The sequence below is a fragment of the Pinus tabuliformis genome, chromosome 6 (genome assembly GCF_031772625.1).
Source record: "Pinus tabuliformis cultivar Carrire ecotype Pingquan chromosome 6, CPIR1, whole genome shotgun sequence".
NCBI lineage: Eukaryota > Viridiplantae > Streptophyta > Pinopsida > Pinales > Pinaceae > Pinus > Pinus tabuliformis.
This window is the reverse complement of record NC_142292.1, coordinates 692,947,273-692,973,809: the sequence shown is the minus strand read 5'-3', so window position 1 is coordinate 692,973,809 and position 26,537 is coordinate 692,947,273. Positions and strand designations below refer to the sequence as shown.

The 26,537-nt window shown below is 36.7% G+C and overlaps 1 protein-coding gene across 3 annotated transcripts in view; it reads left to right on the top strand.

The window, feature by feature from the left end:
• LOC149260536 (uncharacterized) overlaps positions 1-26,537 on the top strand; it is a 216,938-nt gene that overhangs the window by 156,138 nt on the left and 34,263 nt on the right. For all 3 annotated transcript variants that reach the window (XM_089420797.1, XM_089420805.1, XM_089420801.1), the window contains one exon: positions 8,382-8,567. In XM_089420797.1, coding sequence (XP_089276923.1) covers positions 8,382-8,567 — 186 coding nt within the window. The remainder of the gene's footprint in view (positions 1-8,381; positions 8,568-26,537) is intronic.

The following is a 26,537-nucleotide window of genomic DNA, read 5'->3' as shown; positions in this document are numbered from 1 at the left end:
ACTCCCTTAGTTAAGCATAGTCCATACCTCCTTTGTGGCCGCGACCTCGCTCTAGGCACCAACATCAACCATCAACATGTTATAATAGGCCTTCCACCAGCCTTTTCCACCTTGACCATCCTAGAATAGTCCTGTAGATCGTTTCTCCTTGCTAGACAAAATAAACTTCCTCACTCGACCTTCTTCTCTAGGCTGTAACTCCTTCTAGGGCAGATACTCTTGCACTAAACTCTGATAATTAACTTGTGAATATCATGTTCTTCTTTAGTCTTAGTTATGTCTTTCATTAAGCAATTATACATTTAGAAGTTCAATTATAAGAAGCTAGATCACAAAGCACAAGAGACAAGAGACAAATATATCCCGGGAAAACCCTCGAAAACAGAAAAACCCAACAACCTTCTTCTTAAAGAAGTCTTCCAATTACCAGGAGAAATCAGAGTCAAAATTGCCTTTCACAAATGTTAGGGTCCTCTTCACAATGTCTTTCAATAGGATAAAAAAGGAATCTTTTTCAAACTGGAACAAGATCAAATTTCCAAACCTTAAATCACTGCTTGATCACAAATTTTGACCTTCTTTACAAGATCACAAAGCTCGGGCTGTTGTCCATTCCACAAAATTCAGATATTTGCTTACGAACTTCAGCCTTCTCCATAGTTTTCAGATTTTCATTTATAGATTTCATATTACTTCAGGAGGCTTCAAATTATTTCAGGAAACTTCAATAAATCTTGGATCAGCGTCAACAAGGTTCGAATGCTATCACAAGAGAATTGCTTCAGTAATTCAGATGTACAACAGAGATGATTATGCAGCACAGACTTCAAATTCTTCACTACAGATATCCTTAAGCTTGGAGTAAGAGTGAGTTAAAACAAAGATTTAAGAGACTTCAGATGTGCTTCTCTTCCCTTTGCTGATCACAAAGATACACGCGTTCTGTTTCTTGCTTCAAGAGTGAACGATCAGTCCAATATATACTTATCTAGGCATACGAATGGGTGTGATTGTTCAAGAGCCAACTTGACATGAGATGAGGCTGACTTGACATTATGGAGTCTCTTGAAGGTATATAACAAATGATAAATTTTTCCTTTTCCTTTTTCTTTTTCTTTAATGTCATGAAAAACATGACAAAAAATTACAAATTTTGATCAATACAAGCATGATCAACATGCTGGAAAGATATTAAATTGTTTATCCAAACACAATTAGGACATTATGAAGACCAACCATAGCTACATTCTCCAACGCACCCTCTTAGCTAGGGAGGTATTCATAATGACTATCTAGATATTCTCTATTGAAATATTCCTTTAAGAAAAAAGTTACATACTTCATACTACATAGTACCATTATCCAGGTTAGCATCCCTAACCAATGGTACTATAACATAATTAATACATGTAGATATACGATCATGGTTCACCATCAAACAACTAGTCTCCATACATAGTCTAGGTGAAACTCTAAAGGCCTCATCCTAGGCCTAATACCAAACAAGCTCACTCTAAAGAGATCTGAGCATGATACTGGGAGGAACCTGCTCATCTGAGTTGCCTCCAAGACTTTCTTCAACCAAGGTCACAATGGTAAGAGCTCTTTCTTTACAGTGAAGGCACCAACCCAACAAACATGCTTCTCCAGGACCCTAAGTGCTATCTAGGCTATTGCCAAGACACCAATCCAAAAGGCATGCTGATCTAGAGATATAGGTACCATCTAGGCTATGGCCAAGGCATCAAACCAACACATACTATTCTAGGGATCTAGATACCATCTAGGCTACAAGCAAGGTATCAACCCAACATCTTTCAGGGATCTAGGTACCATCTAGACTATTGCCAATGTACCAACCCTACATCTTTTAGGGATATAAGTACCATCTAGGCTACTTCCAAGGTACCAACCCTACATCTTTTAGGGATCTAAGTACCATCTAGGCTACTGCCAAGTTACCAATCCCATGTACCATCATATAGGCCACCCAGATTATGGTACAACAATTATATGTACCATCATACAGGCTACCCAACCTAAGGTACAACAACTCTATGTACCATCATACAGGCTACCTAGCCTAAGGTACAACAACTAGTCACCATCAATGTCACATGGTTCGGGTTCGAGTTCGGATTCGACAATGATTAGGTTCGGTTTGAGTTCGAATTTTTGATGAGGTTCGCCGATCAACATCAGTAAACCTATCACGGACATGGAAACTACAAGGATAAATTACATTCTTGAGTTGTGACATGAAGTTATGAATTTTGATCTATGGATTTGGTCAATGGCTGTGAGGTTCGATGAGGTTCGCCGAACCTAATTTTTTTTTTAAGGTTCGCCAAAATTCGAACCTAAAGGTTAAAGTTCGACGAACCTTGTGACATAGGTCACCATGATCTGGTCAACGCCTCAACCTCATGGTATACAACATAGTATAGGTTTGCCATCACCAAGGTCAAACCTCCAGGAACATCCATGCTCCAATTACACAGGGTTGGCCAAATCCTAGAGGACATTCAACTCCTCACACCACAAGGTCGAGAATCTAAAGGATCCTTGCGTTATAGGGTTGCCATTATCTTGGTCAAACCCTAACATCACAAACCTCACTCTAGGTCAAAAGGTTCACTGAGCAAATAATCGAGCTTGACAAAAGCACCCACTCTTATAGAGTGATTGGGCCAACATAGAAAGGCACCTACTCTTCTGAGTAACTAGGCCTTAAGGACCATTCTTCCTAAACTAGGAGAATGTTTGCCCTCAACAATAGTTTGGGCCATTCTTCCTAAATTTAGAGAATGTCTGCCCCTATTGTTATCTTATTAATGCTCCCTCTTACTGAGAGAACTTATCTTAACAAGTCCAAGCTTGTCCCTGAAGTTCATGTACTTCATCCAGGATAGAGGCTTGTCAAAGGCCCATCACAACTTTTAGCATACCTTGGCCATTAAATATAATTTAAAGTTAATACTTAAATACATGCCTCAAAACTTGAGAATTAAACTGCTCCCTCTGAGGTTAAAGCTTCTTTTAAATTCATAGTTTTTTTGGATCCAAAGCTCCCTCTGAATCTACAACCCTTTCAAGATTCAAAACTCCCTCTGAATCCTAGACTTCTCATAACTTCTAGCTCAAACAATCATATACTTGCAATTCTCTTCAGGGAGATCGCAAAAAATAGTTACAATCAAGTAATGAAAATAAAGCAAGAGACTAGGTTTACTAAAAAAACCAATAATAGTACAAGAAGGGAGATAGCGCACTCATCTTTTATGAACAACAACATCTCCCTCTCGATCTTGTACTTCTCGCATCCATCTAGTAGATCAATGTCCTTAGTCTAGACATAAATAGGGTTTCTTCGATTCAACAACTCATACTAAGGTTTTGTCCAAACCCTAGGCATTCTCTCATCAAGCCTTTCTAGACTTGCAAACCCTAGAAATCCAAAAATTGTAAAACCCTAATTGTTCTTTTGCAAACGATGAATTTATCTAGGGTTTTTATCCAAAAACCCTAATGTCAGTTGTGCATATGATTCATATTAGGTTTTTTCACACAAACCCTAAAACCCTTGTACCCTTTAGAAAAAAAAGTCAAGATTCTGAATGTACTTTTGCACCAAGATTATATTACTCTAGGGTTTTGTCCAAAAAAACTAGAAAATCAACCAAACCCTAACTCCTTGCAGGATATATTCTTGAACTTCACACAGTCCCATGCTTTATCCGAGTGGTCTAAATCATGTATTACATAGGTTCTTCTTGAACAAATTGATCATCAAAGAAGGTTTCTACTCCTCAAAAGGATTTCCAAACATAACACCATTATGCCATAGAGGGATCACATCAACGAGATAGTAGGCATCATTTCACAATGGAATTCGATCTTGATGATGTTCATTTTTCTTACAAGAAGTTTAGATTAAGTAGCAGAAGATTCTCATATCTGATCTTTATACACTGTTCCTCAAGGATGCCATACCAACTGATTAAGGTTTGCATTAGATCATATCACAAAACTTCAAATTGCTTTTCACATTTTACTCACTTCAGATTTACCACAGACCCTGCAATTTGAACTTGTGTCTAAGAGGAATTTCGGTAACATCATAAACTTCTCTCTTAGGTCAAACTTCACTCTTAGGTCTTCTTCAAGGAGTGATCTTCATGCTTCTTCCAATCAAACCAAAACTCTGCTACCATGTTGGAAAACGACTTCTAAAATCTGATAATTAGCTTGTGAATATCATATTCTTCTTTAGTCTTTAGTTATGTCTTTCATCAAGCAGTTATACATTTAGAAGTTCAATTATAAGAAGCTGAATCACAAAGCACAAGAGACAAGAGACAAAGATTTATCCTGGGAAAACCCTCAAAAAGTGAAAAACCCAACAACCTTCTTAAGGAAATCTTCCAATCAACAGGAGAAATCAGAGTCAAAATTTCCTTTCACAAATGCTAGGGTGCTCTTCACAATGTCTTTCAATAGGATAAAAAAGGAAGCTTTTCCAAACTGGAACTTGATCAGATCTTCAAACTTTAAACCACTGCTTGATCACAGATTTCAACCTTCTTTACAGGATCACCGAACTTGAGCTTCTGTCCATTCCACAAAATTCAGATCTTTGCTTACACACTTCAGCCTTCTCCACAGGTCTCATATTTCTGTTTATAGATTTCATATTACTTCAGGAGGCTTCAAATTTTTCAGGATACTGCAACAGATCTTGGATCACCTTCAACAAGGTTTGAATGCTATCACAAGAGAATTTCTTTAGTAATTCGGATGTACAACAGAGATGATTACGCAGAACAAATTTTGAATTCTTCACTACAGATATCCTTAAGTTCAACATTCAGCTTGGAGTAAGAGTGAGTTAAAATAGAGATTTAAGAGACTTCAGATGTGCTTCTCTTCCATTCGCTAATCACAGAGATATGCGAGTTCTGTTTCTTGCTTCAAAAGTGAACGATTAGTCCAATATATATTTATTTAGGTATACAAATGGGTGTGATTGTTCAGGAGCCCACTTGAGCCCACTTGACATGAGATGAGAACGACTTGACATTGTGAAGTCTCTTGGAGGTATATAACAAATGATAAAATTTTCCTTTTTCTTTTTCTTTAATGTCATGAAAACATGACTTACACAAATACAAATTTTGATCAATAAAAGCATGATAAACATGCTGGAAAAATAATAATATGTTTTTCCAAACACAATTATGACATTATGAAGACCGACCATAGCTACATTCTCTAACAGTCACACCTCACTTGTGTCTAGTCTCTCCATTGGCTCCATATTTATACTTGTTGTGTGAGTGTCTTGGGAGCCCTATTTGTCCTTCAGGAGCCCCTACTTCACCTCTCAACAACACATTAGAATATAATATTGGTTTTCCTTGGGTTCCAAGCCTACACCTTTGGATCGGAAACCCCAAGCTTGGGTACTTTGCACAAAAACTCATATTTTTCTGGGTTTTCTCTTCACAAACCTAGCACCCAAGGCTTGTAGGAGTGCCTCCTAAGCTACCCAATTTTCACTCATACTACCCTTGTGCACTTGAGAAAAATTGGTATGTCTTCCTCCCTCCAAAAACTTATCCCTTCTCTTTAACAATTCAATCTCTCGCTCCTAGACTCGGCCTCCCTGAAATTTGCTCCCAAAATTTTCTTGCTGCAATACTTTTCCCTTCTCTTCAGTCCTAGAGTCTCTCACTCGTCGATAAAATTGCTTTCTCAACAATAACAATGTAATGTGTCTTCATCCTCTCCCATAGGTTCTCTTTATAATTTCTCCATGGGCCAAGTCCCTAATATCCAAAGTGATAGATGGTTAAGATTAAATCTGAACCTTCTAAGATCAATGGTGGATATTGAATCTAAGTCACTTAAATAATTTAGTATTTATCCTTAGATAAACATTAGTTGGAAGGCATCATTAACTAAATAATTAATCAATGTACTTTTCCTAGGTTAAAAACTTAGGAAGGAGATCATATTAGTTTCTCTTCTCAGACAACAACCTAGATAGGACTTCTTTTCTTGCATGCTAGACACAAGCCTATGCAAAAGACCTTTCGAAGCTACAAAATCAACAAAAAGTGAATTTGTTAATAGGTATTTTAGAAAATTTTATTTGTAAAGTGAGTGGGAGAAGCCTCATATAAATAGAGCCTCCCCTTCACTTCTATTTTCATCATCACACATGTGAATTCAACCTTTCTAAAAAGAGTGCGAACTAGCTTCCTTATTTGCTACTTGGGCATAATGTGATCTTTTATGGATGCGACTTGCTATTGGATGTGACTTTTGCTTGGAGACACTATTTTGGGATTGAAAGAAGTGCTATTGTGGAAGATTTTGTAAGTTTATTGCTGATTATTGATATTTTGCATGCTTTAAATGTTTTAAGTAGGGTTTCTATTGTTCCATGTCTAAATGCTTATCATTGGTGAAACTTTGCTTCATAATTGCATGAAAATTGTCTTCTTCATAGCCTATAAGGAAACTCCTAATGTGCAAACCTTATAATTAATTTCTTCCCTCACAAGAATAGTAACTATGGTTTTACAAGTGGATGCTCTAGAGCATCCTCCCTTACTCTATCATGGTCCTTGGTGTTTTTCTCCATTAAGACTCCATTTTCCCTTGTAGGCACTGGTCTAGAAGTGTTTTGGTCATCTCAAAACAAAATAATTTTTCCTTAAATTTTCTTTGTCCTAGATGGCTAGGGAAACTGCTAGGGTTTTAGATTTAGATTTGTGTGTAAAGTATTGTTTTATTGCATGAGAGTGGCTCTAAAATTTAAATTGCAGGTTAATCTATATAAACCTTTGTAAAGCCAAATCTAGCATTTTAGGTTGCCTTGCATGCCCTAGAATTGTTGATGTCACATTCATTTATTGATGTTTATGCATATCTAACAGCCCTAAAACCTATTTGCTTCAATTAGCCCTATTCTTTTTTGGAAACCCTTATTCCTTTCTTGTTGAACATCACTTGTAAGGTTTTTCTTATGCTGCTATACACAATTGCATGCCCTAAAATTGAATATCATTCAAACCCTAACGTATAGCATCCTTGCCTTTGGTCTAACCTTAGGGAGCTTAAACCTTAGCCTTGAATATCTTGGTCATCTTTGGCCCTGCCAAGCACTCAATCTACCCTTAGACCTTCAAAATAAGTCACCTTGAGCACTAGTATTAGAATACCTTGTAGGTGGCATAGGGAAGCCTCCCTTGTGGTTGAAATACCAGTAAACAATAGGAGGAAGGTAACTGAGGTGATAGTGGAAACTGCGCTTCATTGTTGCCATAAATTCTGGCCCTTTGCTCAGTGAAGCCTTTCACTAGACCTGTTAGATTTTGCAGAGGACTCTAGAGGTCATTTAGTGTCCCTTTGTTGACATTATTTTGGTTTAGAGATGGATTGTACTTGGTGTTATTTTGTTTATAATATGCTCTAGTTGTATGATTGAATTTGTATGATCATCATGTAAAATTGTAAATGTTTTACTGTCTGAATTCTAAATAGATTTGAATTTTTTTCTATATTTCATTTTTGTATGTGTAATATGAGATTCTTCCATCTTGATCTACGGTTCTAGTATCTACTTTGTTTTGTATTTTCCATTGGCATTTTCACCTACAGTAGTAGTGATTCATTGAGTCATTATCTATGTAATACATTTTGATGTTGATGACTTAATGAGAAAACTACAGTTTATGATTTTAATTACTTATGTGTTCTCAACTTATCATCATTGATGTGGTACTTGTTGTATGAATGATTAAACTTGTATCATCATCATGTAAATTCTTTATTTTCTAAATTGAACCTTTGACTATATTCCTTTTTTAAATGTAATTCACTAATTTGTTATATATATAAAACATGTCCTTTGTGTCCTTTTTTTGGGGTCATAGTGTACATGTTGGATACTTGTATTTTTGTGTCCTCCGTGTCCCGTGTCATTGTGTCATCTAACTTAGCCTCCCTCTTTGCCTTTGGCCATCAGGATCTTTTGGCCTTGATATCCTATCTCCCCATGTCTCTCTTACCTAGCACTAAGATGCTCAAACTCTAGCCTTCCAAGTGTGTCATTGCACATAACCATTTTATTTTTTTGTTACATTGTTAGTGTTTAACATAACTAGACATTTAGGTATGCTCTCTTTCTTTGGCCTTTTTTTTTGTTTTCTACTTTCAATATTGATATAGGACCTGCTGTCCACTTTGTATTTGTAGTAGGTGCACCTTTAATCCCATTGACCTAAGTTTTAGTCATTTGTTGGACATTAATAGCTTTATCCTATCTATCTTATGTCGTCTTTTGACCATATTTTTTGTTTCTTTGATGCTAGGGTTATGACAAAAAATTGCTTCCAATGATGATGGATGGAGTTTTAGCGATGGTTCAATGTTTTGAGTTTATAAAGGAATTGCTACAAAAAGCACAAGAATCCCAAATTGCCTTTGTAGTTCCTCTTATTGCAAATTTGGTTCGGAAGTTTCCCAATCACCCTCAAAGTTTCGACATTGCCCAACAGGTAAATATCTATGATGTTATGGAATTCCTATTTTTCTTCATATATGATAATAGACTACACTTGCATTGTGGACATTCTTTTTGGGGATAACTTGAAATAATAGTTCTACTTCATTGTTATTGATCATTGACCACTTACAAGGCTTCTTGATGCTTCTGTTTGTAAACGATTAAGGCTACTATTATTTGATTGTGGTGTGCATTTGCTTAAAATGATCAGAGTCACGAACTGTGGTTTTAGCTTGAAATATTCTAACTATTGCACTTAAAGATATGTAATGACTACAATTTACATATTAGTATTTTCTTTTTTGGAAATGTGCCATCTATTAATTCATAGAACAAATAAGTACATCATGGGACAAAGAAAATTACATCATAGGAACAACATGGGTACAAGGAAAATCCCACCTCAAAAATGCGAGGGTGTGAGCTTGCATACTAAGAGCTAGGGAGTCAATATCTTGATGGAAAAACTCAAGTTTGATTCTCAAAAGCAAGGGCAACTCATAATTAAATCTCTTCAAATCACCTAGGACAGAAGTGGAGTGGTCACATTGAAACACAACTTGGTATTTTGATGGAAAGGCTATTTAAAATCAGCCTAGTTGTGTGCCACAAGGCGTTGCAGCGGTCCTGGATCATCCAAGCATTTCCTAAAAGCAGAACATTCCACAAAAGCAGGGCAATGAAAACGAAGCAAAATTCAGCTTGAAACCATGCTCAAAATAATTTGGGAGACTGACATCTCCAATGAATGGTTTCAACTGTTTCACTATTGCCACACAAAACATGAGCGACATCTGTCATGCCAACTTTATGAAGCTTCTTGTTGAAAACCAACCCTTCATAGAGTAGACGCTACCCCCAAAATTTGTGTCACTGTGATCTACAAATGGAGTGGCAACTCTTCAACTAACTTGCCATAGTATCACTCATACAATGTCAGATGCGTGCCTAACTATTTCATAATGATCCTTGGTCACATAGATATGAAAGGGATTCCCATTTCTCCATCTCCAATCCCTCTAGAATGGATTTGACCCATTTAACCTCACTTTGAAAATACAATCTGTAGGAATCATGCAATAGGAGCATTTTAAAACTATTTTTTTCTGGATCAGTGAGCTTTTGAGCCCAGTTAAAAGCACATCATGTGTGCCATTGATGGTGCTCATGTTTCCACATATTCTTCCAAAGAAAAGACCTTTCCTTGCTAATCTATTGATAACAAAACTACAACCAGATAAAAGGCCAACTCAACCATTGGGAATGCGAATGCCCAAATTTGTTGTGATGCTAAATGGAGGCATCTTGGGGCTCCTTGAATTGCAAAGGAAGAACACCAAAAAAAAAAAACCTATCATGCAATCGACACCCTCTTGCTTGGGGCAGATATTGAAATCATTATTATTATTCTTGAGGATTCCCAATTATGTCACACAACTGAAATGAAATTGTAATACCATGAATATGCTAATCCTATCGAAGTTAGTGCCAAGATAAAAGTTGCCAAGGAGCATCCCCCTCCTCTGTGGATACTGCCCATTTGCAAACAAGAACCATCCCTTGTACTCTTATGTTAAGGAGTCATAAACTCCCTTGACCCGTTCATAATGTGCATAAATACCATGCATGATGCTATGTTGCAGTAAATGACCCCCAAACTGGCATAGCTGTACTGGAAACACACCAAACGCTGAAATGTCACTGAAACATGGCCAAAACGCCTGCATGCAGTTTCCTAATTTGGAAAGGCTGCCGAAACGTTTCGGCGGTGTTTCAACCCAACTCTGCCCCATTTCCGTGATTGTTTTTTAATGTGTGGGCTCACTCAAGCACACAAGAAGGGTGTGGGGCCCTTCAATGGCCAACAGAAATTTAATCTACTGCTAAAATTGATCTCTAATCACTCCACAAACTAATTCATCTCTAATCAATCCACACTTTAATTCTGTTGATCATGCACCTTGTTCTGTTTATGTTAATGAGGATGAGGATGAGGATTATTAGGATATGTGATTATACTTGTCCTTAGCTCATATTTTATTTCATTTTCAGCACATATAACCAGATATAAAGGCTGATTTTCAATGTATAGCCTCATGTATAAAGGCTGATTTCAGAATCTTGGGTGTACAGCCTCATCAATATAGGATAATTTTAGATTTTTAGAATGAGTTTTCCTTCTAAACTGTCATTCATGCGTCTCATTTATTTTCTTTTCTTGCAAGATAATGTGTTATTAACTTATTTGTAAAATATTTCACACATACATACATACATACATATACATATACATATGATGTTTCCCTTGACATTTTCGTTTTGGGGAGTGTCACGTTTCCAACTGTCCCCATTTCATATACATCTAGACATTTCCATGTTTCGTGCAACTTAGAGCCGAAGTCGCCAAAGTGATTCCTTGTGTCCCCCTTTTTTCTTTTCTTGCAAGATATTGTGTTATTAACTTATTTGTAAAATATTTCACACATACATACATACATATACATATACATATGATGTTTCCCTTGACATTTCCATTTTGGGGAGTGTCACGTTTTCAACTGTCCCCATTTCATAAACTTTTAAACATTTCCATGTTTCGTGCAACTTAGAGCCGATGTCGCCAAAGTGATTCCTTGTGTCCCCCTTTCTTGTTTGAAGGCAAATTTCAAAAAATGTTCTAGAACTGTTTGTAGGTTGCTTCAAATGGAAAAAGACAAGATGAACAATAGATGTGTGTGATTGCTAAAATCTTGTTGACAATTGTAACCTTCTTGGCAAGAGGAAGATCAAGATGATTCCAAGCTTGAAGTTTCTTTTCAAATTTGGTTATGATCCACCTCCATTGATCAACAAGAAAAATTTGCACACTGTTACAACTTATATTTTATGAGTTTCTGTGTTGTGATTTTCATCACATTGATTGAGTTTGATGCTAGTTCCTTTGAACTTTTGGAGTGACCTGAGAGGATTCATCTTTGTGGAGCTCCTTCTCTTCATTGCATTCAATATCTTGATGGAGATCTTTGGTTGGGGGAGTTGCACTTCTCCTTGGTTGGATGGTGATTGTGCTTGTTGCTTGGTGGTCTTTTCATACATGCTTGCCATGTTGAGCACATCTTGGCTGCTCTTCTGATGGATATGGAACATATTGTCTCATGGTAGTTGAACTTTGGCATACATGCTTATCTTGGATGTGGATGATGTTGATTTTTTGTAGGTCTTCTATTTGATAATTACTTTAATGCTATTCACTTTAGATTCTTTCATATTCACATTAATCATTGAGCAATTACACACAAGATCTTTAATAATAGACATTAGGATCATAAAGAGACTACCAAATCAAGAACGCAAGCATTTACCTTGGGAAAACCCACATGGGCGAAAACCTAGCAACATTTTCTTAGAGAAATCATTATGTTCAACCAAGATACATCAAGTCAACATAACATCAAACACAACCCTGGTCATACCTGGTCAACTGACCTTTAGATAAGTCTCAGATCTCTCTGTTCTACATCATATTTCTGCCTTAGATCTATCCTCTGTGTTGCCACAAATCCATCCTTGCCTTAAACTTGTCCATTATTTTGCCTTAGGCATATCCAATGTACTACCTTAGATGGTCTGAATCTCTCTCTGTTGAAGATGATCGAGTTTCCTTTTGGAGGAGGTCGAATCTTTTACTTATACTTGTCTAGAAGGCTAAATGGGTGTGACCATAGGAGCAAGCCGACCTGACTTTTTGGAGGGCCGACTTTATGTTTTGGAGCCAAAACTTAATATTTGAAATTCAAAATTTTGAAGCTGACATGAAGAACATGTCTTACATTATATATTTTCAAGGGCTAAAATAAATTGACATGAAGAACATGTCTTATATAATTCAAGGGCCAAAAATATTAATTATGAAGACGGACCATAGCTACAAAATTCAACAGATGATAATTCCGAGCCCCCAAGGGGATGATGATGGTTAAGAGATATGTGTTTAATGATTGTTGAAGTTTCTTGGTGATTGCATGATGATGTGGTATTATTTGGTGTCACTTGGAAGGGTGTTCTACATGGTCCTTATTTGTTGGATGTGTAATTTTGGACACACTTAATGGCTCGATGGGTTAGCCTTTTTTTGTTATGTCCATTTCTCTTGTGATGTTGCTATGGTGGGATGATTCATGTTGCCTTTATGGGATTTTCCTAGGTGATTTAACTTTATAATGTCACATTTTCTAGAATTCACCTTGGGGGTGTTGGAAAATATAGCTAGGTTCGGTCTTCATAAATATCATTGTACTTGTATCATTATGTATTTTATGTGAAAAGAAAAAAGAAGAAAAATAGTTTTATTATTATTATTTTATTAGATAAACATGTTCTTCATGCTTCTAGGATTTGTTGAGTCAAAATCCTATTTGGACCTTTTGAAAAGAAAAACAGAAAAATAAATTTTAAAAATGTTTTTTGAATAAATTCATATCAAGAAGCCAAGTCGACCCTCCTAGATGAAAAGATGGCTCAATGAAAGGATGTGTCTTTTCACATGTTGGAACAACCATATATTGGCATACATTCTCCTCTGATTCGGCCAAAAAATTGGTGCTTCTTTGTAATGGTTTCTGAGTTGAAATGATACGAATTTTTCTGAGGCTTGAGAGCTGAAATGATGCGAGCTTCCTAAGGTTAAAATTCTAAAACTGATGCGAGCTTCCTAAGGTTAAAATTCTAAAATTGATGTGAGCTTCCTGGGCTACAAAAGTCCTAAAACAATGCGAATTTCCCAAACTACTAAAGGTTTGAAACAATTGCAAATTTTCTGTGGATTTTGGAGGACTTGACTTGGCTTCTTGGAGGATGAATTTGGGTCTTGGATTTCTCACTTTGGTTTGATTCTATAAGAAGAGATTTTCTGGGTTTTTCTCTTGGAGGGGTTTTGCCCTCGCTTGGAGCCTATATCTTGTGTTCTTTGTCTTCTGTGATCTTCATGTTTCATGTTTTGGCAATTGCTTAATGAAAGAAGAAAAACATAATAATAGAAGAAGCCAACAAATTCACAAGTAATTATCATGCTAAGAGAAATCAACTCTAATTTCATAAGCCTACTGATTTCTCAACATGGTATTAGAGCTAAGGTGGTGGTAAGGCAGTTTGAAGATCACTCTTGTTGGCATACAAATTCTACTTCTTATTTCTTGTGGAAGGCATATAATCCGAGTTCTACTATCCTAATTCTGTTCTTCATCTTCTGCGGAGAGATATCCAAACGCTTCAAAATTCATGCTATCTGAAGTTCTGTGGAAAGGCGTCAAGATTACTGTGACATGCTACTATAGAAAGGAGATGATATTCTACTATGATATAATGCTGGTAATGCGAAGGGCTCTAAGGCTAATGAAAGGATGATAATGTGAGTTACATTGTTAATACAAACTGTTCTTAAACATTGACATAAATCACTCATCCTTGAAATGATCTGAGGCAGTGATACTTCTTACCTATTGATGCGAGATTCTACTAAACATAACATAATTGTGAAGTCCTGTAGAATTCGAGGTGTGTGGTTTGTTGCATGGTGCGAAATGCCTCTCCTTCTGAAATAATGATTCGAATTACTACAATGCTAATTCTCTATGGTGTCTGGCAGTGGTACAAGTTTCTTTTGAGATATTTTGGTCATCAAATTTCAGTGGTTCGCATTGCACCTATACAATTATGGCTCGCTTATATGAGGATCACATTGTACCTATGCCACAGTGGCTCTACGCATTGTTTTGATGGCTTGTTATGTCTATGTTACAATAGCTCGTATGAAAAAAATTCATAACATATCTCTTGGGCTCGCATTGCTATCGTTGTGTTTCGATATATCATTATCCATGACTCTCTCTTCTTGTTGTGGCTCATGATATCTCTGACTTTGTGACAATGGCTTGTGTTGACCACTACGTGTCAACTACCCATAGCAGTACACCCCCTTTTCTTCGCGAAAAGGGATAGCGCTTGATTGACATGTCCGTGCCATTTGACAGTCATCATCGTCTTGATCATACTATGTTGTAAACCCATTCTGCATGTGTGAATTGTAAATAATCTTAGCTGATATGAGTCATGTATGTAAATTGCCTAGGTGGACCTAATTTTCTAGTGATAATCTATGTTCCGGAAGGTTTTTCGTCTCACCGATCCATGATCGGCAGAGTTTTCCTTCAGCCTAACCCCAAAGCCGGAATGAATTTTGTCATTAGAATCTTAGGAGAATCCTAGTGTGTTAATCTGCTAGATTATAGTTGTGTCGTAGAACTGGGTGGTTTATGAGGGTCTATGTCAAATGGGTTTTCCCCCTTGGGATGTAAAGTTGTAAAAGTCATGATGTAAAGTGTCTTGAGGGTTAGAAAATGTTTTAATCCCCTCATAAGTCCTAAGTCCTAGGTCCTAGGTTAATTTTTCCAAAGGCTAAGTTCGAGGATCCATTTAAAAATAAATTAAAAAAAAATAATAATAATAGAATAAAAACTTAAAAAATAATAAAATAATAATATTTTGAGTAAATAAATGCAGGATTTCAATTTTTTAATGCATTAAAAATTTGACGGATGAGATTAAGAGATATCTTGATCCTCATCAACGGTTGAGATCATTTTGACATGGATCACTCGAACTAGCCGTTGGGAATTTTTCCTTTAAGTAGGGTGCTAGGGGTCATTTGAGATGATTGGATCTGTGAGTCTTGTGCTGAAGAAGCTCTCTTGTAAACTTTTTCTGGTGCTAATAAAGAAAGACTTTTGGGTTGAAATCTTGCTGGTGTTACTCTCCTGAAGTGCTGTGAGCTATTTTATTTTCTGCATATTTTAATTTTCAGCCATTAGTAACAACTTATTATAGAGTATTGTTGAGCACAGGTATCTTGTTCACTTGCTAAGGTTTGAATGGTATTAGAATTTCTGAAATAATGGCAGGTATCTCCATTGCATCTGAGATCTAGTACTGTTTTTCTCTCTTTATTGATGGTTGGAGTGAGCTGTGCAGGAAACCCTTATTGAAGAAGATCAGTGGGCGTTTGGGGAAGTTCTCGGCTGAACCAGCCAACTCCCACAAGCATTTTCTTGCAGAGCCCAGCCAGTTTCGATCCTGGGTTTATTATTTAAGTTTGTTTTCTGAATTGCATGAGAGATTTCTGAAGTACTTCATAGTAAATCTGATATCCTGAAAATATTATGGAGGGTTACTGACAAATCTGGCTGTTGCAGAGTCACAAAACTGTAAATAATTTTCGCTGGTTCTTAGGGTTTTATTTATTTTTATTGTTTTCAGGTTCTGGTTGCTTGTTTCATTGTTTTCAGGTCACAGGTGCAGGTTTTGAGAAATCTTCAGGGTTTTATTAGGCAAATTTGGAGCAGGGAACTTCAAATATTGATTTTGTGGAAAGCTTCAGTGGTTTTTCTGGGCAATCCGTTCCATCTCCACGTTGTTGGCTACTCAGAATCAAACCCGCAGCTGCAAACTCCTCCATACAAAACGACAACAAGTAAATCTGCTATCTCTAACCTGCGTTTTCCATTTTCTGCTACAGCTTTCCGCCCCTCAGATCTTCCCTTCCTCCATCACCGTTTGCAGTCCCTCCTTATCAAAACGGATTCTCCACGTTTTCACTTCGCTGCTGCATCAACCTGCTAATCCTCCTTACAGCTCCCTTCACATACCCATCTCTTTCCGCCATCCGAGCTCCACGCGTCCTTGGGAACCTGTGAGAAACTGCAAACACAAAAAAAAGGGAGAGGAAAGAAAACGCGCAGTCTTGCAGTGGCCCTCACGCATACATTTTTCCTCTGCGGTCATCTCAGCAACGCTGCTACACGCAATATTCCCAAACGTTGTCGTTCTTTCCCTCGTTCCTGCTGAGCCAGCTGTGGAGCTTTCTTCCTCCCGTGCGTAGTTCAATCCGTCGGCGCTGTTTTCCTGTGCACAAGCCTGTAGCCGCATAACCAGTTTCGATTTTTTTGAGTCGTAAGTTTTGGGTTTAGAAGTTTAGCGTTAGTTCTCTTACTGCTTTAGTTTAATTCACGTTTTTGCTTACTTAGATTTAAATTTAAATTTTCACGTTGTAGGATTTGATAAAGTTCAAAAAGGAAAAGTCGATAATCGATTTTATTTTTTTTAATGGTTTTGTTTTATTTTGATTTAGAATTTCATTAGAGCTGCGAGTTAGTATTATTTTTAAATAGATTTAAAGCTTTTATTAATTTAGATTTAATTTTTATGGTTTAGTCTTAAGATTAGATTAAATTTTATTTTTCCCTTTTTTTTAGTTTTTAAGTTTAAAGTTTTAAAAAACATAAAAAATTTTAAATTTTAAAATCATAAAAAAAATTAAAAAAATAAAAAAAAATCATAAAAAAATATAAAATATAAAAAGACATAAAAAGTTTCTTCTTTTTTAGTTTAGAGTTTGGATTTTAGATTTAGTTAGTTGTTTGATTTAAAAAATAAAAATAAGAATGTTTCTTTTAGTTTAGTTTTATTTAGTTTTAAAATTTTGCTGTATCTGAAAAACATAAAAATATTTTGGAAATATTTTGCCAGATTCAGTCTTGGCTCGGGGATTTATCACGTTTTATCTTTCCTGCTGAGGCTAAAATTTTGATGTGAAACTAATGTTTATCATTTTTATGTGATTTGACATGCTTGAATGATCATGAATGTGATATCTGGTTAGCGTTTAAAATTTGCGTGGTTATTTAAAAGCACTTTATCTTTCGAAATTTTAAATTGCTGGAGTATCATTTAAGCATTTTCTCGCATTTGATAAAATTTAATCTTTGTTTGAGTTATTTGATGATAAATGGTTGCTCTACATGGTTTACATTTCTGCAACATTTAGTAAGTAATCATTTAAACACTAACCCCATAAGGCACTGGTCCATTAAATTAATAAAATCTATTTAGTGTTGGTTTCCTTTCGTGTCTCCCAAACCAACTGATTCACAGTTGGTCATCCATTTTCCTATAGGGTCTACCCCCCTTAGCCGCGGGAGACAGGCTTAAACGGAGAGATCGGGGATCAGAGTGATAGCCCGCGGTCTGAGCGTTGTCGTGACAATCTGTGCGACAACATTTTTTGGCGCCGTTGTTGGGGATAGAGTTTTTCTGTCCTTGGTTCTTTCATTTCGAGCTTTTCCGTGTTTCACTTCTTGTCCAGGTGGCGACTCCACTTCATATATTATCTTCAAGAGTGTATACTAGAAGACATCCAAGCAGTCTGTGCAATCCTACTCCTGATCCTGAAAGGGTCCTCAGGGTACGATTACACAAACTCTCTTCTCGTACACTTCTTGTTAACCTCGGACAAGAAGCCCTCTCTGATATCCATTTGCTTTTTACTAGTCAAGTTAGGCACAACATCATGGATATGTATGCCCCTTGCAATTTTTCTAACATTCCAGGGTATCCCAATGCTCTTCCATCAGTTGGGATAGATAAGTTGCCTAACTTTCAGGGAGATAATGCGATTAGTGCAAATTCGCATCTGAGGGATTTTAGCATATGGATGGCTAAGTACGCAAGGTCTCCTGATTTCGATCATGAAGATGTTAGAATGACTATTTTCATTTTAACCTGGGGGGCGATGCTCATGAATGGTTTATTGAAAAGCCCCAGAATTCATTTGATTCCTTAGAATCGATCATTAATGCATTTAAAGAAAAATATGGAGATAAGAGAGAAGGAAGACACCTCGTAAAAGCTATTAGCATAATAAAAAAGAGAGAGAATGAAACTGTTGAAGAATTTAATAAAAGGTTTAATGGTATTATTAGAGAATTACCTCAAGACTATAAACCTACAGACAAATCTCTCCAAGATTTTTACATTGATGCTTTTAGTCCTGAGCCATCTTATGAATTAAGGCGTGCTAAACTTAATGATTATAGAGATTGCCAAGCCTTAGCTATAGAGCTTGAAAAGGACAAGGCAACATCTGGGAAGTCTGAGATCCCAGGTTTTGATAGGGCTGCTACAAAACTAAAAGAACCTAAAGGAAAAGCAGTTCAAGAACCTGAAAGCGAACTTGTTCTCAAATTGCTTCAAAAGATTGAAACCATGGAAATCAATCATAATAAGGAGATAGCTACTTTGCAGAATAGGTTGATCCAAATGGAAAGAGCGCAAACGCAAAGTTTTCAACCTCGAAATAATAATAACAGAAATAACAATTGGCAAAAGAAGGGTCAATCTAGTGAGCAGAGACCTCCTAATCCGCTAGCTAATTTGGTTGATAATGCTCCTCCTTACTGTCGGGTTTGCGATGCTCTTCATGAAGAGGCCACTTGTCCCATCGTTAGAAGAATTTTAGATAATGGAATGTTTGGAAAAGGTGATCAAATAAATGTAGTAGGTAGCAAGTTTCCTTTGTCTATGGATGATTGGATAGAGGTCAAGGAAAAGAGTCGTGACGTTATGAATCCTTCATCAGCTTTTAGTATAAATAACCTTGAAAATGAAGATGACATTTTGGCTAGGTTATATGGTGAGAAACCCTCTCCCGAGCAAATCTTGGAAATTGCTAGAGATAAAGGTTTGACATACTAGAGAAGGGATAAGGATCAAAGCGGGAATCAAATTCCCCCTCGAACTTTTAACCCTGGTATAAACTCTGGATTAGATGTCGATTTGGGAAGTTGGTTTAACAATGGAAAAATCTGGGTTCCTGTCTCCAAGATTGCTAAAATCCCTTCCCAAAGAGACAAATTACTAAAAGCTATTCAAGGTTTTCAAGTAAATACTTCGCAACAGAAAACTCGAGAAGCTGACTATCACGATGCTCCCATATATTTGCAATGCTTAGATGCTGATAACAAAGATCACCAGCCTTTCTTTATCACCTTATTAGTTAATGGATATAAATTGAATAATTTCATGTTGGATTCTGGTGCACCAGCTTGTGTAATGAGTCATGGAACAACTTAACTTAAGAGTTTCTAGACCCTACTATAACATATGTGCCATGGATTCTAAGCAAATTGAAGTGCATGGTTTGATCAAAGATTTGCAAGTTCATCTATCTGTTTACCCAGACATCATGATTGTCATGGATATTGTTGTTGTGGATGTGCCTGATGCCTGGGGTATGCTGTTATCCAGAAAGTGGGCCTCTGATCTAGGAGGAAGTATTCAAATGAATTGGTCATATGCTATGATTCCTTCTCCTAGGGGTGATGGTTTTGTAAGACTAAATAGAGAGCCCGAAAGAAAATTTCATGTCGAAGATCCTAAGAGACCTCACAACGAGATAATCAAAGAGCAATCTGACATTGGGAACTATGCCATCATGTCTAATTTCATAATTCCTCCCGATGATAAGATTAAGAGTCTCAAGGATAAAGTTTGGTATATGTACTTCGATGGTGCATCGTCTAGGCATGGTAAAGGTGCTGGAATAGTGCTTAAATCTCCCCTTGATCACATTTTCAAGTTTGCCTATCGATTAGAATTTGAAGCAACCAACAATGTCGCTGAATATGAGGCTATATTGTTGGGGCTTGAATTGGCAAAGTCTTTGAAGATCAAGTTGCTTAGCATTAAGGGGGATTCTGATTTAGTTATCATGCAGCTTAAAAATAAATTCACATGCAAAAATCAAAGACTAAGGAATTATCGAAATGCTGTGTGGGATACTATGGAGCACTTTGATGCTCTTGACCTCAAAGCTATCCCGAGAGAGCAAAATAGTTTGGCAGATGAACTTGCCGTAGCTGCTACTACTTTCCAGTTATCTGATGAGCTAATTAATGATAAGATCAAAATGGAAGTAATATTTAGACCATCTGTTCCAGATAACTCAGAGCATTGGCAAGTTTTCAATGATGAAAAGCAAGTCATTCGTTTTCTTAATAGTTTGGATGAGTTTGAAGATTTCCGGATAGATTCTGAGGAGAATGGATCTTTAAATCATGAGCATATCATAAATCCTACTCCTAGAAATGTGGTTGCCTTAGAGCAACATTTTGATCGGCATGATGCCACGAAGTTGAGAGAAGAAAATAAGATGGACCCAGGCGAATATCTCGAGATAAACATTGGTACTTCTGAAAACCCGAAGATTGTTAAAATTGGTAGAGGTACTAGTGCGGAGGAAAGAAAAAAGTTAACTGATTTACTTCGCGAGTATCGCGATGTTTTAGCTTTTTCTTATGATGAATTAAAGGGCTATAGGGAAGATGTCATGGAACATACTATCCCCTTAAAAGATGAAAATGCTAAACCCTTTCGCCAAAAACGTAGGCAAATTAATCCTAAATTAGCCCCTTTAGTTCAGAAAGAACTTGCGAAAATGCTTGCAGCAGGAATTATCGCTCAAACCAGGCATTCAACATGGTGTTCAAATCTAGTGATTGTTAGGAAAAAGAACGGTACGATAAGGCTGTGTGTCGATTTTCGAAACCTTAATCTAGCATGCAAAAAAGATAATTACCCTTTGCCAAACATGGAAACTTTGTTGCAAAGAGTAACCGGTTCTGGAATGATGTCATTGCTAGATGGTTTTTTTGGGTACAATCAGGTATGGGTTAAAAAGGAACATTGTCATTAAACCACATTCACCACATCATGGGGTACCTTTGAATACATCAGAATGCCGTTTGGATTAACAAACGCTGGGGCTACATTCCAAAGGGCTATGGATTATGCTTTCAAAGGTTTAATCGGGAAATTTATTGAAACTTATCAAGATGTTCTTACTGTTTTCTCTAAAGATGGTATCAGTCATGTAAATCATCTTAGGCAGGTTTTCGATAGATGTAGAGAATACGGGATTTCTTTGAATCCAACTAACTCTGTTTTTGGAGTAACGGAAGGGAAATTACTTGGCCATATCATTTCTAAGGAAGGAATCAAGATTGATCTTGAAAGAATTGAAGCAATCCAAAAGATTCCTCTCCCTCATAATCTTAAATCCCTTCAGTCTTTCCTTGGAAAGACAAATTTTATTAGAAGATTTATTCCAAATTATGCAGAAATAGCTAAGCCTATTCAAAATCTTCTAAAGAAAGATGCAAAATTTGTTTGGCAAGAAGACAACAAAAAGGCTTTTCAAGAAATCAAATGCGCTATTTCAAAATCTCCTGTCTTAGTTAGTCCCGATTATTCCAAGGATTTCATGATTTTTTCTTTCGCTTCCGAAGATACCATTGCTGGTGTCCTGTTACAAAAAAATAAAGATGGTCACGAGCAGCCTATTGCTTTCATGAGTAGAGCGCTTCAAAATTCCGAATTGAAGTACAATACCATGGAAAAGCAGGCTTATGCCTTGGTCAAGTCTCTCAAGCACTTCAAAACTTATGTGGGTTATTCTAAAATCATTGCTTTCGTCCCACATTCTGCTGTTAAAGATATATTAACTCAAACCGATTGCTTAGGGACTCGTGCTAGGTGGGTTACTAAAATACAAGAATATGATTTAGAGATCAGACCCACCAAGCTAGTCAAAGGCCAAGGTTTGGTTCAGATGTTGACTGAAGGCAACGAAAAGACTCTTGGTTTGTTTTGTCTTAGCGATCTATCTTCGTCGGAGTTGCAAAGATTAGGAGAGCATGAGTGGTACAAGGACATAGTTTATTACTTGATGAATCTTGCATGTCCTAACCATTTAGTTGCTCATAAGAGAAGGGCTCTTAGACTAAAAGCCACTAAGTATTGCCTTATGAAGGATGGCCTTGGGTGGAGAAATCCTGAGGGCATAGTGCTTAGGTGTGTTGATGACATTGAGTCCAAGAAATTAATCTCTGAGTTTCATTCAGGATTTTGTGGTGGTCATTATGCTGCTAGAACTACCGCTCACAAAATCCTGAGAACTGGTTATTATTGGCCATCAATTTTTTCTGATGTGCACAAGTTTGTTAGAGCCTGTCAAGCCTGTCAACTATTCACTGGGAAACAGAAGCTTGCTGCCCTGCCCCTACAACCTGTCATTGTAGAGGCACCTTTTCAGCATTGGGGTCTGGACTTCATAGGGAAGTTCCATGAAAATTCTAGCAATGGCTACTTATGGATTTTGACTGCTACGGATTATTTCACTAAATGGGTTGAAGCCATTCCTGCTAAGAATGCCACTGAAAAGGTTATTATGGATTTCATTGAAAATAATATCATTACTAGATTTGGTGTCCTTGCTAAGATCACTACTAACAATGCCAAAGCTTTTAGTTCCTTAGAGTTTTCATCTTTTTGTTTCAAATATGGCATTGTCTTATCTCATTCGTCAAATTATTATCCTCAGGGTAATGGTCTGGCTGAATCAAGTAACAAGAATCTCATAACCATTATCAAGAAGATAGTAGGAGATAATAAGAGATCATGGGACAACAAAATCAAGTATGCTTTATGGGCAGATAGAATCACTAAGAAGAAAGCTACTGGTAAATCTCCCTTTGAATTAGTCTATGGCTTGGATGTAACTTTATCTGTGCACCTGAAATTGCTAGCTTATCAACGCCTTCAAAATTTTTCTACTAATAAAGATGTTGTTTAGAATAGAATAGATCAGATTGTGGAGTTAGATGAAGCTCGTAGAACAGCTTTTGATGCTATATGTAAAAATCAATCTAACATTAAGAAAAGCTTTGATAAATTCTCTCGATCTAGATCTTTGCAGGTGGGAGATATGGTACTACTTTGGGACTGCAAGAATGAAAAACCAGGAAAACATAAGAAGTTCGACAGTTTGTGGCTGGGACCATATATCATTTGAGACGTAGCTGGACCAAACTCATTCCATTTGAGCAGATTGGATGGCGAACCACTTGATCTACCTGCAAATGGCCAAATGCTCAAGTTGTTCTTCAAAGATGATATCTGATGCCATAGGGCATCCTTTGTATTGTATTTCTATCCCTACTCCTTGTTATTTCAGCATTTTATTTCTGATTTAGGATTAGATTTACTTTCCTTGTTAATAAATGAAGAGCTTCTATCTTTTATGTGCTTAGATGTTATATGATGATGTTTGAATGGACGCTACTTATTTCTGTTGTGTGTTGCATGGATGCAGATTCTAGATTCTCACATTCCTACAGTGCAGCAACATGTCCCCAAGTAGAGCCAGATGTTGACCACTACGTGTCAACTACCCATAGCAGTACACCCCCTTTTCTTCGCAAAAAGGGATAGCGCTTGATCGACATGTCTGTGCCATTTGACAGTCATCGTCGTCTTGATCATACTATGTTGTAAACCCAGTCTGCATGTGTGAATTGTAAATAATCTTAGTAGATATGAGTCATGTATGTAAATTGCCTAGGTGGACCTAATTTTCTAGTGATAATCTATGTTCTGGAAGGTTTTTCGTCTCACTGATCCATGATCGACAGAGTTTTTCTTCAGCCTAACCCCAAAGCCGGAATGAATTTTGTCATTAGAATCTTAGGAGAATCCTAGTGTGTTAATCTGCTAGATTATATTTGGTCGCAAAACTGGGTGGTCTATGAGGGTCTATGTCAAATGGGTTTTCCCCTTTGAAGAACAGCCCCCGGTCTGAGCGTTGTCGTGACAATCTGTGCGACAACAACTTGTATATGTTTTTGTGGCTCTCGTAAGCCAAACATGGCATCACATCTGAGGCTCAACTGAACATCATCACACCTATATGATTCATGTGGCATCAGTATCATTACAGTGGTTCTGTGATTTGAGCAACATCACATATGCTTCTATGTGGCATCACTAATCTTTGCGTGAGAACAATGACTCTATATATACCTGTGAGAAGGACAAGATTTATGACAAATGTATGAAGCAATCGAAGCCGACCTAAAGTCTGACAAGGACGATATAATCCTGGATTTCTGTATACACAATGGATCGCACTTCATCATGTAACCTGAAGATATGAACAAGTAGTCTACATAATTGTGACTTGGAGAAATTGATGACAAAATTCTGTATTGATAACGAAGTGTGACAGTAGCCCTATCTTAGTGACCTTAATGCCAATGGCATTGACATTGACTTTGATATGGCCTTATAGCTGCAACTCTTGGCATAATAGTGACCTAAGGGTATATGACTATGAAGATTTATGATGACAGTGCCCCATGATAGTTATATAGTGACCTTATATGAATATAACTTGGACATATAAGTGATAGTGTTGACAAAAAAATAGTGACTTCGATTGGCATGAAGTGGCAGATATAACAATGATCTATCTGTTCGTGAGAGTGACCTTGATGGATGACATAACAATGACTTGAAGAAATGGCGTTGACTTTTGATATGACAGTAACTAGATGTGGCAGTGACCTTCATGTTAAGAATGGATCAACTCTAAGTGAATGAGAAATTTAGATGAAAGAAGCATGATAACTTGGTTCATATCCTAGCTTGAAGACTGAAGTGTTGAAGCGTTATGGATGGATCAACTTTGAAGAAGTAAGAATGACATTAGTAAACCCAACCTAAAGATTGGAAGAAATGATGCTGTCTCGTTTGAATGAAGTTGATAAATGTCAACTCAAGGAAAAAGATCGGATCTCTACAAAGGACAGGTAAGATTCCAAGAGGTATGTATAATTTTTGTGCATTCCATGACCTATGTCATTTGCTTATAATGTTAAGTCCTTTAGGTCATGGCAATGATCATGAAAAGGTTTTGCATGAATATGGATTAGAGATAGTGAGTTTGATGTCATGTTGCAAATGTAAACAAGATTTTGAAATCAAATGAAAGGCATGTCAAATAGTGTCATTAGGGCCTTGCAACATGCAATGCATGAATGACCAGTCTAGATGACCGTAAAGAATCTAGGGTTTGTAGATTTTACAGTTTGTAACATCTTGAAGGTTTTTGGTGTCTAGGGCTCATAAACCCTAGATGAGACTTGGATTTAAAAACCCTGGAAAAAGAAACCCTAACTAATTGCTTCTACTTTAAAAATAATCTAGCTTTTGAGTTTGACAGGTATGACATCATGATGAAATGGAGACAAGGGTGGTCAACAAGTCCAAGATCAAGAGGGAGCTAACACTCTTCAAAAGGATAGGTACACTCTTCAAAAGGATAGGTACTCCACATTTTGATTATTACTATTTTATCCTTGTACTTTTCCTTTTTGTTCTTTCATAAAGGTTGCAGGTCAAGTCTGACTAACAATAGGAAGAAGTAAAAGAACGTGGCAAAGCATGAAGATGAAGAAGAAGGGAACTATTTTTCATGGAAGTTGATTAAAGGACAAGAAGTTCACTCACTTCAATTGTAAAGAGGGAACTGTAAAGACCCTAATGGATACAATATTAAAGCTCGCTGATTGGTTCGTTCTTGATTAATGATTGAAAGCTGTAGTGTAAGGACCAAACCACCATTTTATTCTAGAAATTCTACCAGAATTTACCAACTATTATTTATTTCAAAATTTAAATTTCAAAATTCTACAAAATTTACCAGCTATCAATTTAATTCACATATACATACTTGGATTTCGAGTTTGAAGTCGATCCCGCGCTTTTATAGCTCCAATTTGTTCCCGTTAGCAAATGACCGAATCCTCCTTACCAAATTGGGCACAATCCTTGGTACCCATCTCCAAAATACTTCGTAATTGAAGCACTCTGGCCCCCGTGCCCAAAAGCTTCAAGAACAATTACTCAAATCTCCAGTTCTGAATTCCAATCTTTAGTTTTGAATTTTTCCCTCCCCCCTTCTAGTTCACTGCGTATTTGTATAAATATCCTTACTAGGCAGTCACCGCCTTCTTCCATCGCTCTCGACTGATTTGGTTTTGATAGTCATAAGATTACATGTAGCTAGAAGGTGATATATATATATATATATATGATGTTTAAATAGATTTTAACTTTTAAATTTTAATTATAGGTACTTTATGTATTAATATGTTTGTGATATTAATTAATAAATTTTAACTTATAATTTTAATTATAATATTTAAATAAAGTGAATAGTTATATTTATATTATA